The sequence below is a fragment of the Monodelphis domestica genome, chromosome 2 (genome assembly GCF_027887165.1).
Source record: "Monodelphis domestica isolate mMonDom1 chromosome 2, mMonDom1.pri, whole genome shotgun sequence".
NCBI classification, from domain to species: domain Eukaryota; kingdom Metazoa; phylum Chordata; class Mammalia; order Didelphimorphia; family Didelphidae; genus Monodelphis; species Monodelphis domestica.
Genome location: NC_077228.1, coordinates 162,375,287 through 162,394,391, shown reverse-complemented (window position 1 = coordinate 162,394,391; position 19,105 = coordinate 162,375,287). Strand labels below are relative to the sequence as shown.

The 19,105-nt window shown below is 35.3% G+C and overlaps 1 protein-coding gene across 1 annotated transcript in view; it reads right to left on the bottom strand.

Moving 5' to 3' along the window:
- Positions 1-4,112: 4,112 nt before the first annotated feature.
- The window catches only part of COG2 (component of oligomeric golgi complex 2), an 81,425-nt gene continuing 66,432 nt past the window's right edge, over positions 4,113-19,105 (bottom strand). The window contains exons 11-18 of the mRNA XM_001369291.5: positions 15,651-15,712; positions 13,958-14,109; positions 11,856-12,056; positions 10,345-10,417; positions 9,911-10,053; positions 8,806-8,945; positions 7,157-7,337; positions 4,113-4,788 (exon numbers count right to left, since the gene is read on the bottom strand). Of these exons, the coding sequence (XP_001369328.1) occupies positions 4,687-4,788; positions 7,157-7,337; positions 8,806-8,945; positions 9,911-10,053; positions 10,345-10,417; positions 11,856-12,056; positions 13,958-14,109; positions 15,651-15,712 (1,054 nt within the window). The 3' untranslated portion in view covers positions 4,113-4,686. The remainder of the gene's footprint in view (positions 4,789-7,156; positions 7,338-8,805; positions 8,946-9,910; positions 10,054-10,344; positions 10,418-11,855; positions 12,057-13,957; positions 14,110-15,650; positions 15,713-19,105) is intronic.

The following is a 19,105-nucleotide window of genomic DNA, read 5'->3' as shown; positions in this document are numbered from 1 at the left end:
TAATGTAGAGAGGATATAAATTTTGGGTGGCCCTACCTCTCTCTCTGTCTGTCTCTCTCTTCTCTCTCTGTCTCTGTCTCTCTGTCTGTCTCTCTCTCTCTCCCTCTTCTTGTGATCCTGCCTGGCTGAAGGAGGCTTTTTGGTAGAGGTGACAGAACTATTCATGTGGTTTTATTTTGGTTAACTATGTTTTCATACTTTTATTTCTTTTTATTCCTTTACTTCAATTGATTATTAATAAACTTTATAAAATATAATACTTGTAGTACTGGACATTAATTTAAATCTTACACCTCCTGATCATTGAAGAGTGCCCTATTTTTGCTCCCTCACAACAGTGTACTCCAGTATGAACTCAGGTACAACAGCATACTGTCCTTGACGTAGGCAATTCTTTCCTTTGGGGACAAAGGGAGAGGGATTAGAAATATGGTTATCTTCCAGGCACAATAGGTGGCTTAGGCACAGTCCTTTCAAAGACATCAATAAATACAGAAAGCCTCCCTCAAAGCCACCAAGCTCACCTGGAAGTAGTCAAGCAAAACATATTATCACCTGGAGATCATACAGGCTTGTCTTCAGATAGGAGAAACTGCAGATCAACAAGCAAACTATGCATAAAAAAAGGAAGACAGCAAGAGGCCTAAACAATTGTTGTCTGGCAAGCTTGGTGGGTACATGGAAACAAGTTTCAATAGCATGGCCTTGCGACAGGTCACTCAGAAATAGAAGCCATCAATTACTGCCAAGCAATTCCCTGGCATAAGGTGGCTGTGAGTGAAAATTCTTCAAGATGCCAGTAAGTGATATGGGCTGAGATGTAAAGAGTGACAGGCTCTATTTCAAGTAGTAAAAAGCAAAACAATCCAATTCAACTTAAAAAAAAAAGCTAAACATCTTGTATGCAAATGTACATGCATGTGAACACATGCACAACAAAACAAAATTGTAACAACAAAAACTAGTTATTGCCTTCAAAGAGCTGACATTCTGATGGAGAGGATATGACATGTATACAAACAGTACAAAGCAAATTGATGATTGAGGAGGCATTATTAATCAAGGGAGACTTTGCAGAGCAAGTGGCACCTGCAATGAGACTAGGGAAAAGATTCTGAAAAGAAAACAGGAAGAGGAAGTGAGTATTTCCCAGGCATGCGGAACTTACTATTTAGATGTAAGTAGGTTTACATTTAGGAATGGAAGATTGGCTATTATACACTTTGGAAGTTAGCATTTGGGGAGAAGAGCAGTTCACAAATCAACAAGCATTTATGAAGTGTCTACCATGTGTAAGCATTGTGTTAAGTTCTGAGAAAAAACAGGACAAGAACAATCATTGACCTCAAAGATTTCACAGTCTAATAAGGGAGACAATGCAAGCAGCTGTGTATAATCAAGACAGACACTGCATAAACTGGAAATCATTTCAACTGAGAAATATTTCTCACAGAAAGTGGTATTTTAGTTGAGACTTAAAAAAATCAAGGGAAGCCAGTAGGAGGAGACAAAGAAATAGAGAATCCCAGGCACATGGAATAGAGTTGGGAGATACGAGGGAGGGGAAGCATATTTGCTAGCCCATGCATATTTTGTTGGAGCCTTTATTTTCCTGTGATGGTCTGCTGACATCACCAGTAAGAGCAGTCAGAAAAGAGAGGGCTCTGGACAGAACCTGAGGGATACACAGTAGGTATGATAGGATGATAGATCCAATGGAAACATATGGAGCTATTAGACAAGAACAAGAGAGTGGACACAAAAACCCAACAAGGAGAGTTTCCAGAGATAAGGTGGTCAATAGTACCAAACATAGAGAGCTCAAGGAAGATGAGGACTAAGAAGAGGCCATTAGATTTGACTATTAGAATAACTTTGGAGAGGGAGGTTTCTCTAAATTCCTCCCGCCCAGTTCAATGATCACAGATGACTCCTATACCCATTTATCCAGATTTAGTCTCTCTCCTGAGATCCAGTTCCAAATCACCAACTTCCTGTACAACATTTTGAAACATGTCCCACAAATCTCAAACTCAATATTTTGGAAACAGAAGTCATTTCACGCCCATTCTCCCTCAATCCTCTTTTCTTTTGAATTTCCCTATTACTGTAGAGGATATCACCTTATTCCCAGTCACTCAGGTTTGAAACCTTGGAACAATCCTCAAATTCTCTTTCACCTCACATATTTAATCAGTTGCTATATCTTCTAATTACTTTCTGTATATCTCTCAAATGTATCTTCTCTTTTCCTACTTGCATGGCTACAACCCATTTAGGCCCTCCAGGACTACTGAAATAGCCTTCTGATTTGTCTTGATGCCTCATGTGTCTCCCCACTCCAATTCATCTTTCATTTGGCTGCCAAAACAATTTTCCTGAAATGTAATCATGACTATATCACTCCACTGCTCAGTAAATTCCTATAGATCTCTATTAGTTTCATGATCAAATAAACATTAAGCCCATTGACATTTAATGTTCTTCACAACTTGGCCCTTTCCCATACTTCCAATTTTCTTATATTCACACAGATCCTTCATGATCCAGCCATACTTGAAATCCTTGAATATCTCCTTCCTCAGTACCATGCCCAAAATACTTTCCACTCTAACTTCTGACTCTTAGAATCCCCAGCCTTCTTTAAGATTTAGCTCAAGTGTCAGGAGACCTTTCTTGGTCTTTACCATTGCCTTTAAGGTTACTATGTACCTACTTTCTTTTGTATGTTCTGTTTTATATATGTTATCTGCCCCATTTGAAGGTGAGCTTCTTGAGGGCATGAACTGTTTTTGCTTTTTTTTTTTGTTATCCCCAGCAATCAGGTCCAACATGCTTTTTGCTGATTGATTTAGGCCCTGACATCATGGCAAAACCCTGGAGGTAGACCAGAAGAAATAAAAGGTAAATGTTTTCATAGGGAGAATGCTACTCTCAGGTCAAATGACAGAAAGCACAAACCAAAACATCATGGAACATGCTCTTGGAATGATCCAATAACATCTTGGTTACTGGGCTCGACTAATAAAAACTTTATTAATCTCAATATTACATATTTCCTTCTAGCATTGTACTACTGTCCAGTAAACCCTCTACTCTGTATCACCCTCGATTTATTGATTCCTTAGCCTAGCTGTAAGCTTACTGGCCAGCCATATTCTACTTTAGGGGAGAGCATGGCTGTGCAACTTGCTTTTGTGTTCATGGTCCAATTCTTCCCTTATATACGCAAGTAATAAATATGCCTCAATTAAGTTAATTCTTTGATATACTACATAGTTAAAAGTAGTTAATCTTGCATAACTCATAAGATTGGGGTTAAGGCAATTAGTTACTCTTGAGACTTGGAAATCTAGGTATGAGATAATTTTGTCAGTAATCAATAGAGAGGTTAAAGAAGAAATATCTGCCTTCTACACTAGATAAGACAAAAGACAGACAATAATGGATAATATTAATGTTTTGGGAAGTTTGTGTTAATTTGTTATCAGTAAAATTTGCCTTGTTTCAAATTATCACTCTAGGTAAACAGGGAAATTGCCTGTAGAAGGGATAAGCAAATTTGCATTGGAATTCTATCACAGCTATCATTGCAACCTGGGAAGGGAGTTAAGAACAATAAAGATTTGAAAATATAAGAGTAGGCCCATCAAGAATAGTAAACATATAGTAGCTAAGGCACACTCTCTCCTGGCCCCCTGACTTCTCTTAGGATTAGACTATTAAAGTAGTAGTTCATAATTCTAAGGAGGTCAGTTGCTTAGCTCCAATGTGATGGACCTTCATCCCTTCCACCATGGTCATTGGCACAGATTCTCCTCTTACATCCTTACTTTACGTTTTCTCTCCTTGAGGTTGGTCTAATTTGCTGCCAACTCTAGGCCTTTATACAACACTCTGACAAAATACATCTTGGTTATTTTGATTTCTCACATTCTTGATACTCAAACTTTTAAATATATTAAGGAAAACAAGTGCAGTAGTGATGTCTGATGCATAGAGAACTGGTTTTGGAGTTTATTAGGAAATAAAAGTATATTCATCCCCACTGGTACTAACTCCTAACCAATGTCAGAATAATGTGCAGTAATATCAGAAGCACAGTTCATAAATAATGAGTGCCAAAGTAGAACACTATTTTAATGTTTGTTCTTTTAAGGTCACAATAATTTACAGTCATTTAATTTCAGAGAAAGGGGTCTAAGGAACTCTCCATACCACTAACTGTGTGATATTCATAACAACATCCTTTTTTTTTCCAGCCATAGCATTGGGAAAACAACTTTTTAGATACTTATAGATATGTTTTTGCTTTAATCATATTCTTATAATCAATTCTTTTACACTAAAATTTACAATAAAAATAATTTGCTTTGTAACTTACAATAGAAAGTTTCCAACCAACCAACCATCCAACCAATCCCCCCAAACCCCCTCCAAAAAAACCCAAAAAACAAAACCCAACCACTGTCTTCCTTACAATGGAAGAGAAACTTCTGTGTGTGTGTTTTTTTTTTGCTTGTGAAATAAGTTCCCATCATCTTGATAGGAGATGCACTGACTTGTTGCTGGAGAAGCATTCAGAAGCACTTCATTACTCAGTAAGGATCAGTAAGAGAGCAGTGCTACCTTTTCAGGTACAAAGCCCAATAATCAGTTTCCTTTTTCAGGAGTCTTCCAAAATGGTTATGGCTGTTCTGCCATTGCCTGGTCCTTGGCAGCTATAACAAGCTCTGTGAGAGCTGTAAAGCTTTTTATGTTGCTTGTTTGCAGATCCATTTTTTGCATCTGAAAAAATTAAGGAAAAAACCAACATTGATATATTGAAAGAGGAAAAGAATATTTATCATAAATATGAAAAAATAGCTTCTTAAAACCCTGGAGAACTCTCTCTTCCACCCTCACTCTGTTCGGAGCAAATAACATTCATCTGAAAACATTTTATTTATTTGATGAGTCAAATACTTAATATTCTAGGATGTAAGTCACACCAACTAGTGCTCAATGTTTACATACAGTTCACCATCAATGAAGCCAATCAGTTGGGAGAACAAGTCTCTTCATGTAGCTTTTATAATGTATTGAAAGGAGCATTTTCATGCCAAAGTAAACATAAGGCCTTAAGATGGACTAAACTTTTAATTTCTTTACAACCTGAGAATTCATCCTAAAAACAAATGGGCAAAGTAACTATCATTTAATAAGTTGATGTACTGTACTGAATTGAATTAAAAATGGCATGGCAGGTTTTAGAAGAAACTACTGATGAATTAACCTCAATATATTTTAGATTAAAAATCTTCTTTTAGATATAGAGTTCCTACATGTAAAGGCTACCCTTATGTCAGATGTAGCACCAAATATAAGATAAAAATGTATTTGCCTTTAGTTTGGAGTGAATAAGAAAGTTTTGCAGCAATATGTATGCTATAATTTGCAGCATGTACAAATAGATACCAATTTATCTATCTGTAAATCAGACACCCCCATAAATCAGATATTGAACACTCTTCTTTTTACCTTAGAGATATAGTTAATGACTAAGATTAAGAACTTTTAGAGTACTATATAGCAAAACTTCAACTATCTGGGATCCTCAGATACTCTGGAATTTTTGTAGGTATCTGGAAGTTAACTGTAAGTGCTAAAATTTTACATTTTTGCTTTGTGGACAATAATTTGTTACATATAGAATCAATAATCTTTCCCCTTAAACTTGGCCCTCTTCTTTACTTCCCTCTTTCTCTTGAAGATCCTATCCTTCCAGTTACTCTCAGGTTAGCAACTTGGGAAGTCTTTGTCATTTCATTTTACTTCTTTTTTTTTATCTAATCAATTTCCAAATCTTGTTAATGCTTCCTCCCCTTCTCTCCACTCCCACGGCCACCACTTTAGTGGCTCTAATCACCTGGACTATGAAGAGAGCTTCCTAAGTGATCTATCTGTCTGCCTCCTTCCCACCTATCTCTTCAGTTTTGAAACTAACCTTTACATAGATGCTAATTTGATATTACTAAAGCACAGTTTTGACACTGCCCTCAGAAAGAACCTTCAGGAGTTCTCTGTTGCTTTTAGGAAAGAGAGTAGGGACTAAGCATTGATATGGCATTTATTGTGTGCCAAACACTATGTCAAGTGCTTTACAAATATTATCTCAATTGATCCTTACAATAATCTTGCAGGGTAGGTGCTATTATTGTCCTTATTTTACAAATGAAAAAACTGAAGCAAACAGATTAAGTAATTTGCCCAAGATCACACAGCTAATAAGTGTCCAAGACTGGATTTATGGTCTTTCTGGCTTTAGAAACAGTGCTCTATCTGTGCCGCTTAGATGTCCCTAGATATAACATACAGACTTCTGTTTGGCATTTAAAGCCAAATAATATAGCTAAAGACTGATATCATATGACATCTTCTCAACCATTCTAACTAAATTGGCATACTTCTTATTTCTTATACATGACATTCTATTTCCCACCTCTAATCCTTTTCAGTCTGTCATGCTCATCCTGAAATTCCTGGTTCCTTCATCTTTTCTGATTATCCTAGTTGTCAGAATTCCTCCTCTCCCTCCAGCAACTCCTTTGTACATAATCTGTATTTACTTATCTGTGTAGATTGTTCCCTATTAATAGAATGAAAGTCATTGAGGGCAGACACCGTTAATTTTTGTCTTTGTATTCCCAATCTTAACATAATATCTGAGACAAACTAAGTACTTAATACTTTTGAATTGAAACATCCCTCACCCCATCCCTGCCTTCTACTACAAGCATCTCTCCCTGGCCCCAATGTTCTTTGCCCCCCACTGTTAGTAACGGCATTTCTCTGCTTATAATTACTGAACTATCATCTCTTCTGTATTTTCATTCTCCCCATATTTCTTGGCTATCCCATCTAAAGTCTAGCCTTTAATGACATCCTAAGCCAATCAGAATCCATCCTCTCTCCCTTTCTCTGTAGCAGACTGATCAAATTTAGCCTAGCATTTGGGGTATAATTCTCAAGACATCAGGCTTTTGAGATTGCACTGATTTGCTGCTGAGTGTTCAGAATGCTGTGTTTTGGCCCACATTAGCTATGATAACTCTTTTTAAGGACTTCCTGGCTCAGTTTAAGAAACACAGGAATTGGAAACAGCTTATCATTTTACTTGTTCTCCTAAGGACTCAACATCCAAGGCCAGTTGGAGTCTGATTTTGTTGTCATCGCTCATGCCGCCATTAGTGCCAATGGGATTGGTTGTAGCAGTTTTTCTGGCCTGTTTTAGTCTTTTCAAGCTCTCTTCCATCTTCTTCACAGAGCTCAGAACATCAGATACAGTTTCATAATACCTGAAGAAAATGAGAAACTTACTGGAGAGAGATAGAAGACTAAGGAATGTGTGCATGAGGCAAACACAATAGTGCAACATGCAGGACAAGGTCTGGGGAAAAACACTGTAGAGAAAATAACTAATTTTCCAATTAAATATCCATTCTTGGTAGATGTTAATGTCTTTTAAGGCTAAGAAAGAAAGATGGCCTCAAATGTGCAATATCACCTTATGGCTCCACTTAGAAGTCAGCGAATATAAGAAAGTATTACAGCATTGGTTTGAACTCTCAACATTAATATGAAATACAATTCACATTTATATAGTTTAAAGATTTGCAAAACACTTTCTTCAAAATGATCCTATAGTCTAATTTCACAGGTGAGAAAAATAAGAGTCTGAGAAGTTAAGAGGGTTTGCTGATTATTGAGAACCAGGAATAGTATTGGAATAGGCTTGGATGCAGGTTGCATGATTCCAAATGCAGGTCCTATCCATGAGGCCACCTGGGGTCTGACCAGTCAGATAATTAAAATCCAGATGGGATGGAAAAAGGAGGGATTAAAAAAAGGAGGAGAAAAGGGAAGGAAAGAGAAGGAGGAAGGACAGTCAATCAAAACGTATTTTGATTCAATTCTTACTATGTGCCAGGTACTGAGCTAAGAAGTGGACAAAGAAAGGTAAAAAACCAGTTCCTACCCTCAAGGAACTTACATTTTAATGAAAGAGACATGATGTGAAAAATTATACACCCAAAATATATACAGTGTAAAGAGAAAGCAATCTCAAAGGGAAGGTTCTAGCAGTAGGGACATGGGAAAATCCTCTCTAGATGGTGATATCTGAGTTGAGCCATGAAGGAAACCAGGAGGCAGAAGTCAAACACAGAGCACTTTAGGTATGGGGGATAGCCAATGCAAAGGCAAGGAGCCAGGGTTGGAGCCTCCTGTATAAGGAATAGCAAGAAGACCAATGTCACATGATTGTAGAATATGTGAAAGGAGATAAAGTTTAAAAATATTGGAAAGGGAGGAAGGGGCCAGACTGAAAAACAAAAAAAGAAGGGAAGAGATTTTTCTGAGGATTTTAATCTAGGAAATGTACATGCATCTTAAAGAAGAGCCTGTCTTACGTAGAACTGAGTTGTTAGCAATGGGAAAACAGAAGGGGGTGGAGACAATGCACAATCCAAAAAGAAAGAAGGGGTTTGGGAGAATAAGGAAATGTTTGGAAAACTGTTCTTTATAGGGGGTACCAGGAACTTGGCCATTATCCAAAGATATATAAGAGCTTATGGATTTGGGTTGGTGGGGAGGAAAGGACTCAGCATTACAAATCAAAGAGCAAATATTTTTAAATATTAAAAAAAATACACTTGATCTTTTCAGCTATTTTATCTTTAAGTGATTCTGATTTTCTAACCTGTTTCTTGCTTGGGAATTTTTTTGAAACAGGGCATTTCATCTACTTCTACTGTCATTACTTACTTGTGAGTACTTTCTGAAAGAGCACCTTCTAACCATTGATGAATTATTGACTGCTTGAGTTTGTCCTTGTGCTCACTCTGGAGCTGGTAGAATGGCTTCAGTGCACTGTCCACGTAAGGTGAAGCTTTGGTTGGGGCCTCCTGTAATTGTGTTGGCATGGAGATGGAGATAGGAAAATTGGGGGAGGAAGGAAAATGGAAGAGAATCACAACTTATTAAAAAATCTTAATGTCAGATTCATGCTGAAGGTGGACCTTCATTTGGAGAAAGGCATGAAATGTTTTAAATTAAGACACGTGGTATACAATAAGCTGCTAAATAGTAAGGAAATGATTGTACTATGAAAGGATATGAAAAATGGAAAGCCATCGTTCCCCAAATAGCTCCCCTTTTCCCCAATTTCCAAATAGTTAATACAAACGAGAAGAGGTAAAATGCAGCATTCTGAATGATAAAATTGAGCACTTCAGCAAAGTGTTTATAGCATTTCTGTGTATTTGAGATTTAAGAAGTAAAAAAATGAAATATAGGCACTAGCTATAAACCTCCAGCCAGAGGACCCAAGAGCCATTCTGTCATGCTTACTCTCTACAAAACAACTATACTAGATAGGAATATGTGAAAGAAATAGTAGAATCCTTATACCCTTAGAAATCTGACTAAATAATAGATCTGCTAAATAAGTTTATAACAACTCCAAAGGGATTTAGAATAAAGTATGCCTAACATTTCCCTCCTATCTGTTAATTGCAAATGAAGTGAAAGTTAAGTAGATAAGGTCATTCTTTCTGAGTCTCAGTTTAGTCATGTATGAAATGATGGAATTGGATGTTAATTTTTAAAGCGACTCCTAGCTCTCACATTTCATAATTTTAATAAGCCAAGTAATATCCTATCTAAACTGCCTCTGAATAAACCTACAGGTTCCAGCCATTCAAGGCCATTGACAATCTGTTGGCAAACCACTTTCTCAATCCTATTTCATACTATTTCCCACTCATATACTCTGTTCCAACCAAACTAGACTACCCTGGGGGTTTTTTCACTATCTTACTTAATTGCTACATATTTGGAAAAGAAGTAGTTTTTGTTTAATGAGACTGACCTTATTGGTTCTTCGGTAAAGTCTAGGAACTTCCAGAGCACTTTTCAGATAACTGAAGCAGGACTCACTCAAGTCTTGGATGATCCTGTTACTCAGGGAAGGCATGGAGGAGGATAAAGAAATTCGAGAATCCTCAAGAGCTTCTGTTGAGGTATAAATAATCTATTTTAAATATTATATTCTCTTTTATGCAACCTGCAAAAACCTAAGTTTCTAAATCAGAGTTAAAACAAGAACTTTAATTAAAATAATTAAATGGGATATTAAAATAAACAAGATATTGCATTTGAGAAATTAAGGTCTCATTTCAAAACCAGAAGAGAAAAACAAGAATGTTCATGTTTTAAAGTATTCAGAAAATTTTTTTCTCAGAAGTTTATTTTAAATCATTTGTTGGTTAAAGAATTGTTAAAATGTAATGGATTCATTTTTACCTGAGATAGAGGAAAAATTCTTGAAACCAATTACTTCAAGTTTGGGCTTGATTATTTCCAAGAGTTCTGGAAGCTGAAACAAACAAATGATGAATTCTGATGCTTTTTAGAAATATGTGTATTTAAAAGTTCCACAATGACTGATATGCCTAATAATCTTGTTCAGAGGAAAATAACATTAAAAAAAAAACAAACCCTTATCTTCTGTTTTAGAATCAATATTGGGTATTGGTTATAAGGCAGAAAAGCATGTAAGGGCTAGGCATTGGGGATTAAGTGACTTGCCCAGGGTCACACAGCTAGGGAGTGTCTGAGGTCATATCTGAACCCAGGACCTCCCATCTCTGGGCCTGGCTCTCAATCCACTGAGCCACCCAGATGCCTCCAAAAATAACATTTTTAATGCTTTCCTTACAAATGTATTTAATAGTATAAGTAGTATTTAATAGTAAATGTAGTGAAAGGTGTGATTAGTAGTTGCTATATTGGAATATGAAAAGTAGAAACAGTATTTTATATTGTCATCCTCTTAATATCTTAAAAAAAAGCATAAAAAATCTACACTGTTGACCAAATAACATATTCTTACTTATTCACATACCACAGAATATTATGTTTTTTCTGGGGTGTAGGTGGGGGGAGAGACGAAAAAAACTATGTATCAGAGGGTTCCATAAACATGCATACCATATATACTCTTTAAAATAATGAAAAGTAAAACTGGCAGTTACATGCAATTCACAAAGGAAAAATAAACTAAGACTTTCATACTGTCAATAAAGCTTAGCTGAATAGTAAATATTTGAAAAAGACATTTATGGCAATATTCTAGAAATGTGATTTATTCAATACTATCTGTTCTTTATAGTGTTTTTGTCTGTCTTAGAATCAATAAGAAGTTTCAACTGTAAGGCAGAAAAACAGTAAAGGCATGTAGGGTTAAGTGAATTGTCTAGGGTTACACGGCTGGGAAGTATCTGAGGCCACATTTGAACCCAGGTCCTCCTGATTTCAGGACTGGCTTTCTAGTCACTGTGCTGGATAACCCACCTAGCTAACTAACCCTTTATTCTTTGTTGCAAGAGAAAGTTTACTGGTAAAAGAGAATAGGCAGAAATGATTTCCAGTGATTCCCTTTTGCCTTTAGGCTAAATTATAAACTCCTCAGGCTGCCATTTAAAGCCCTTCACCTCTTGCTTCCAGCGCACCTAGCCAGGATATTACTTACCTTCACACATTCTAAGTTCCAGTCAAACAGACCTATTTTCCATTTTCCCGTACTCAGTAGCCCCATTTCCCATCTTCTGGACTTTGCCTAGGCTGACTCCAGGGGTGGAAGAGAATTCTGTCCTGCATGGTTTTGACTTTCATTCAGAAAAGTAAGAGAAAAAAATCTCTCCAAGGCCCTTTTACTTCTATAATTGTAAGCCCATTCATGCCTGGCTGTGCAAAACTTAATAGCAACTATTATAATGCAAGAATTTATAAACAACACTAGAATATATGCCTACTTGTTCTTGAAGTTTGTCAAGGTCTGCAACCACGTATATAAGCTGTGTATTGGAAATGAAAGCTACAGTCTGTGTTTCAGAAAGGCCATTTCCTTGGTCCTCATTGGTTCCTTGGCTGATGGAGGAAGACTCCTTGTTAGTATTTATGGAGGATTTTTTGTTATCCTTGGCAATTTCATTGGAGAGAGGCCTGAGTAATAACTGAAAAATAATTTAATGATTAAAATTCCATTCAGGATAAATACTCTACCATTTATAGAATGACTTGTTCAACATGCTATACCTGATGCAGAGATACATAAAAGGGTACTGACAATCTAATAAGGTACTTGTTCAAAAGGGGGAAACATCATATGGTGATAAGTAACTCCTCTAATTTTTTCACTTTATAACCAGTTTTAGGTTAGCAAGAAAGAAACATCTTTGTAGTTTCCTGTTTGCCACCATGATGAATTTTAGACCAGTCTTAAATCGTATAATAAACTACATAGATCACTCTCCAATTCAACACTCAAAGATCTACTTTTTGGCCCATAACATAGTTATGAAATCAAGTAAAGTTCAGAATGAATTTTGAAAAAATACCCAACCATGTTAAAACAATAAGAAACAAAAAAAACCCAAAGTATTCTTTGCACAGCTGTAGTTATGTAAAAAGAACTCTGTTAATAGCACAATGGCATAAAGTCAAAGTGTCACTTGCTTTTCGGCTCACAGAAATGTACTGAGAAAGAACAAGAGAGTAAGAATCTTGACAGTAAAGAATAGGTGTGATTTATAAGGTACAGTTTCCAAGTGATTTTCTCATTATTCCTCTGTCCCTAATGTCTTGTAAGAAGTCTCAACTACTTCTATCTGACTTAGGAGAGAGGAGAGGGCTAAGCAAGAGCAAATAATAAGTAATAGCATAAAGGTAGGAGTCAAAAGATTTGAGTTCTATTTATGGCTCTGCTATTGATTATCAATGTGACCTAAACAATTTACTTGACATTTCTGGGCTCCAGCTTCCTCACCTGTAAGATACTAGAATAATCTAGAAGTCCCTTTCAGCTCTCTATTATTCTAGAGTCAATGAGGATAAGAGGAAATCCACTATATTTTGTGGCACTAAAGACCTCTATATTTAGAGAGGTAAAAAAGAGTAAAGCTTAAAACTACACTGAGACTTTTGGGACACCCTGTAAAAAGTTCCTGGATTTTCATAGCAGGTAACCACTCTGGACTCCATAGGATCTTTTCACAGTTCAGTCAGAAGCCAGATTCTTCACTCTTTTACTCTCTTCTCTTCTTCCCAGTATTATTCTCAACCATTATAGGGGTGGGCAAGGAAAAAAATTCCCCCAAAAGAAGAAAAGGAAAAGTTGTTTTTTTTTTTAACTCTTAGATATACATAATGTTTTGGGTTTTTATTCTTTCATTTTTCTTTCTTTTCAACCTAAACTCTGCCTAGGTCAAATATATGACTTTATGGTAAACATTCTACCATTGGGGCAGGAACTATATCTCATATGTCTTTCTACCTAGCACAGAATAAGAATTCACTAGTTTTTGATGAATGAATATTTTAACAGCACCTAATGTACTATTGTTAAATATGTGCATACTTAATAAAGATATGATATTTTTAAATAAGAATAAATTTAGTAAATTTTATTAAAAAGGAAAGAAAACCATTTTATTAGTATTAGTATTAACATACTAATATTTATTTTCATTTCAAATAGTTTAATAAAATAAGCATTTTGTTTTAATTCAAGGGTAATATTAAGAAAGCTTCAGAAGATAACAATATGGAATGAAAATGAACTTGTCAGTAAATGATGTTTTTCAATAAACATGAAACAATAAAATAAAAAGTAATTGAATCTTAAAACAATACTTAAATAAAAACTAAGGGCCCTGATAGCTTCAAGAAGTTAAGTGGTAGCCCATTATAGTTTTTAAAAAAAATTAACTTCCCATAACAGAAATCTGCCCTCTTGAACTTTCTGAAGAAGTTTTTAGAAGACAGGATTAAATCTCATCACAGTATTTAACTTATATTTATATCTTTGACTTTTTAGCTGCAATGATGATTAACACTTTAAACACCCAGCCCTTACCTCGTTAATAAACATGGAGTACCGTGCTAAAATCTGTAAAGTGAGTTTCCAGAGACGGTGTGCTAGCAATGGTAAAAACATCTGATCTGACCAACACTTCATAAGACTGACCCATGCCATATGAGAGGCCAAAAGGCAAAATGAGCTCCCAGCTAGGGGGGAAAAAACATACATTTAAGGGATCCCAGTCACCTCAGTCATTATGATCTATAAATCTTTTGTAAGCTTATATAACACTTTAATCTTTTCAATCCATGTTATTTAAGAACCCAAAAGGTGATATTTTAAACTCTGTGATTGCTGTGAAGAGACTCAGTTTATTCCCAAGTTATGTGGCTAGATAGTTATATAGTCTGCTAGTACTGTTAAGAAGACCCCTAAGCTAATTATGCATACAATTCTTTTATTGGATATGTTTTTCCTCACAGTTTTCTACTGACTGAATGAAACAACCATAATGGAAATAAAGACATTATATTCAGATAGCAATTTATTAAATCAACATCTTTGCCAGCTGGTTGACAACCAAATGCTCTTCTTGTTTCCCTTCTTTAAACATTGCCTACTGAATATTTGAACAATCACCAAAATCACCCAGAATTCTAGAAAATAGAGGATAATGGTACAAACAGGTATGCATCAAATCAATCAAATAAAGTTTAAGGACTTTTATTTCCCCATTGGCATCATTTCTTACTCTTACCTTAATTTACTCCATATTCATGCAATGGGAATTAAATGGTGCCTGACAAAGTGTTCTCTGAGATTCCTTCCACCTCTAAGTGTATGAGTCCATGCTAAATAATACCTCATTTCTGGTCTGGGCAACAGATAGTAACTAATTTTTCTCCTCAGCACTGAAATTGTTACTGTGCTTAAAGAGAAAACTGGTATTATTTTTAAAAAAATGGAATTCATGTTCCCCATTCCCTCCTTACCCCCAAGGAAACCCTATAGAAATGTTCATAGAATTAATACTTTGGTGGTTCCCAGGGAGAATCAAAACATCTGAACTGAATATATATCAATTATGATATATAGAAATAATGGGTCACAGAGTTGTGCTAAAAATATTTAAAAGGGTACACATATGCTATGGGACACCCAAGAGAATCACTGAAGTCCAGTCACTTTCTGAGGGGAGAAACATGTCTTTTTTGATCCTAAACCTTATTTATTAATTCCATTTTTAGAATACCAGCCAAGGGCTCTTACTGTATTAGAAAACAGAGACAAATGAAGTGGACTGACTGACATTCATGCTTGGTTGAGATGGTCCAACAACTTTTTCTATGAAAAAATGGATATTTACACACTCTTTGGGGTGCCAGTTTTTGGATACTAAATTCAGAAATGAATATAGACCCTGTTATACTTAAAGATGATCATCATTTCAATGCTTCTATAAAACAAGCAGCAATGAAATGGATCCTTCTGCTTCAACATTGTAAATTTTTGTAAATTTGTAATTGTAAATTTTAAAAAATTTTCATATAATTATATATATAATATATATATTGTAAAATTTTAAAAAAGATGAAATCAACTACCTGAGTGTTTGAAATATCCAGCTCTTAGTATATTTATAAAGTAAAATTATTATAAGGATATAAGTCTAGATAACTTATAGTTACCTTAACTAATATTTAGAATCCAGTCACATTTTGTCAACTACATATTATAAGCAAGTTACCTGGAGCTTCTTCCAGCCCATCTATAAGTGCTGCTTCTAAGGATCCTGCTATTTCTCTAAATCTGATATGAAGAACAAGAATAAAATGGTTATGATATGCAATGAAAATAGATTAATCTTTAAATTACATATATTGTGCCCATGCAGCCTCAGATCCACGACGAGGAAAGAAAAACCTCATGTGGGACTTAACATAACAATTATTTCCTTCAAACTTGTAGGCTTTATATTCTTTCAATTCCCTAAATGTTATTGATCTGTAATGCTACAAAACTTGATTGCTCAGCCTTACTGACCCTAGAAGAGTTGAAAGGGACTTCACAGATTCAATTTCATGCCATCATCTTACAAAACTACCATAGAGGAGGAACAGGATCTCTCTATTACAGAGTTATTCAATACTTTGGGCCAGGGGCAGTTGGGAAAAGTTTGGAAGGGATTAGTGGAAAGGAAATGATTAGTACTTAATATATTTTAGAAAGACATAAGAGTTTAAAATGAATATGATACAAGTCTTTTGTGGTGGCAAAAAATTGAAAAATGAGGGGATGCCCTTCAATTGGGGAATGGCTAAACAAATTGTGGTATCTGCTGGTGATGGAATACTATTACGCTCAAAGGAATAATAAAGTGGATGAATTCCATGTGAATTGGAATGACCTCCAGGAATTGATGCAGAGTGAGAGGAGCAGAACCAGGAGAACAATGTACACAGAGACTAATACACTGTGGTACAATCGAATGTAATGGACTTCTCCATTAGTGGCAATGCAGTGATCCTGAACAACCTGGAGGGATCTATGAGAAAGAACATTATCCACATTCAGAGGAAAAACTGTGGGAGTAGAAACACAGAAGAAAAACAACTGCTTGATTACTTGGTTCAAGGGTACATGGCTGGGGATGTAGACTCTAAATGATCCTAATGCAGACACCAACAATATGGAAATAGGTTCTGATCAAGGACACATGTAATACCCATTGAAATTCTGTGTTGGGGTGGGAAGGGTAGGGACAGGGGAGGGAGGGAAAGAATATGATTCTTGTAACCAAGGAATAATGTTCTAAATTGACTAAATAAATAACTTACAATGAAAAAAATGAATATGATACAAGTCTCTTATTTAAAGTGTTAGAACAGTTACTTGGAACACATTTGTATTTAAAATAATTCTTTTATTGTGGTCTCTGGATTATATTATTCTTGTTATTAACTGTATCACTATTGTTGCTAAAGCCTGCTTTGAAAACATTTATGTGTAATTTTATCTATTCCAAGGAAGGTAAGCTCCTTGAAAGCAGGCAATGAACTATTAACATGTGCTCTAATACCTCAAGCAATTTAATGAATTACTTTGAAAACAGCAGGTTCAATAGTACTAGTTAAAGGAAAATGGAAGAAGTTGTGTTATTTTCCTCCTAAAACAGAGGTTTAGGTGCTAGAATTTGATCCGAGTCAAAACAATTTTAGAGCTGGAATAGACTTTGGCAGTCATCTAGTCCAATTAATAATTGAAGGAATCACTTCTAAAATATCCCTGATATGTGGTCATTCAAGCCTGTTTGAAAATAACTAATGGAGAGGGAGAAGAGAACTTTTCCCACCTCTGAAGGTGGTCTTATTACAATTTTGGACAGCTCTAATTGTGAGAAAGTTATTCTATATGTCAAACCTAAATCCTACCCCCAGATGATGTGTAAAGATAACCATTATATTCCCTGGACCTTTCTATTAAGGTTCAAAATTCCCAGTTTCTTCAAACAATTCTCCTGATACAGGTTCCAAGGGCCCTCAACCATGCTGGCAGACCTCCTCTGGTTATTCTTCAGTTTTATCAATGTCTATTTTAAATTTTGGTGTTCAGAAGTGAGCACAATAATTTATATGGGGCATGACTATGGAAGAGGGACCAGTACATCCTTACTCTTGAAAGTCTCCCTTCCCCCACCCCCATACTTAAAAAGCATTCACTTTTTTGGCTACCTGGCTCATATCTCCAAGTAGAAGATATGAAATTTGAGTTCAAGTTATCCTAAGAGGAAAGAAGTATTAAGATAGTATACACCTGTAATTTTATTGCAAAGTACATTTAGGATTAGAGGAAAACAAAATGTGAAATGCTGGGGTCAGTATTTCCACACTGAAATATTCCAACAAAATAACATCAATCTCAATCTTAAGTTTACTTTAAATGACCCTGAAGAATATCACATGGCATAGTGGCTGTGATCTGCAACATGCTTGTAGAACTTTTTGTCAGTCTTCATTAATAAACAATCCAACATGTGACAAGAATCAATAGCAATTCTTTTAAAGGGACAAACCATTATATTAAAAAATAAAAATCTATGTGTATGTGGTATTAACTGGAAAAAAAATCAATCAATTATTTTCAGCTATGCAGGAATTTGGAATTTGCAAGGAATGTAGAGAAAGTAAAAGCCTTTGGGGTAGGGGGATTCTGCTGTTCAATACAAGTCAAGGTTTCAATAATGATAGAGAGAAGCCAGAACATCACATTGAGGTCAACTAAGCCTGGCATTCATTGTGGGTATTCCAGGATGAAAAAGAGTCTCAAAAACTAAAACAGGCAAGTCTCAGGAAGATTATTAGAAAATATGAGGAAGAAGGAGTTTGACAGAAATAGTTTATGAAGGAGTGATTTAGGATTGGGGCTGTGCTAGAAAAGAAAGTGAGAATGAACACAATAAAAATAGAAATTACAGGGAATGAATTTCGTCTGATTAGCTGCTATGACTAAGATAAGTGAATAACTTGCTATTCCTCTTTTACAACATTGTAATATTACAGAATATTCCTTTGATAAATTTTAAAATTTGCCTATGAAATAAAAGGACAATTTGTCCTAAATTCACCTCATACAATTTTCACATGACATAACTGTTTCCAATTCAATATATTAATTTTTCACTGAAAGACAAATGCACATTCTAGGCCAACTTAATGGGGAAGACATACTTCTATGACTGGTAAGACAAACTTCACCCTACTAAATGCAATTCAATTATTAAGAATAAAATTACACTTACAATCATGACAGGCAATTAAAATGCAACAGTTTCTACACTGCTAACATATTCCTCTTTCTGTGACTATTATTTCTTCTCTACCTGGTATATTAATATAGATGATGCAAATACCAAAGCCCTTTAAAAAAAGGTAAAATTCTCACAGTATTTCTACCAAAGTATTACAGTTAAACTTTATTATGTAATGAAATCTATAGTTATCTAATTAGATAGTTTTCTAAGTGTATCTTAATTACTATCATCTCTATTTAATGGTATTTATAATAACTTATCTAATGGCACTTATAAATTAGTTTTTGTATTCCAAATTTCTACCATTTATTTAATTAGCCGAGATATTTTCATTATATTGATAAAGTAGTTCGGTGCCACCAGTTTATAAAAGAAATGGATGAAAAAGGAAA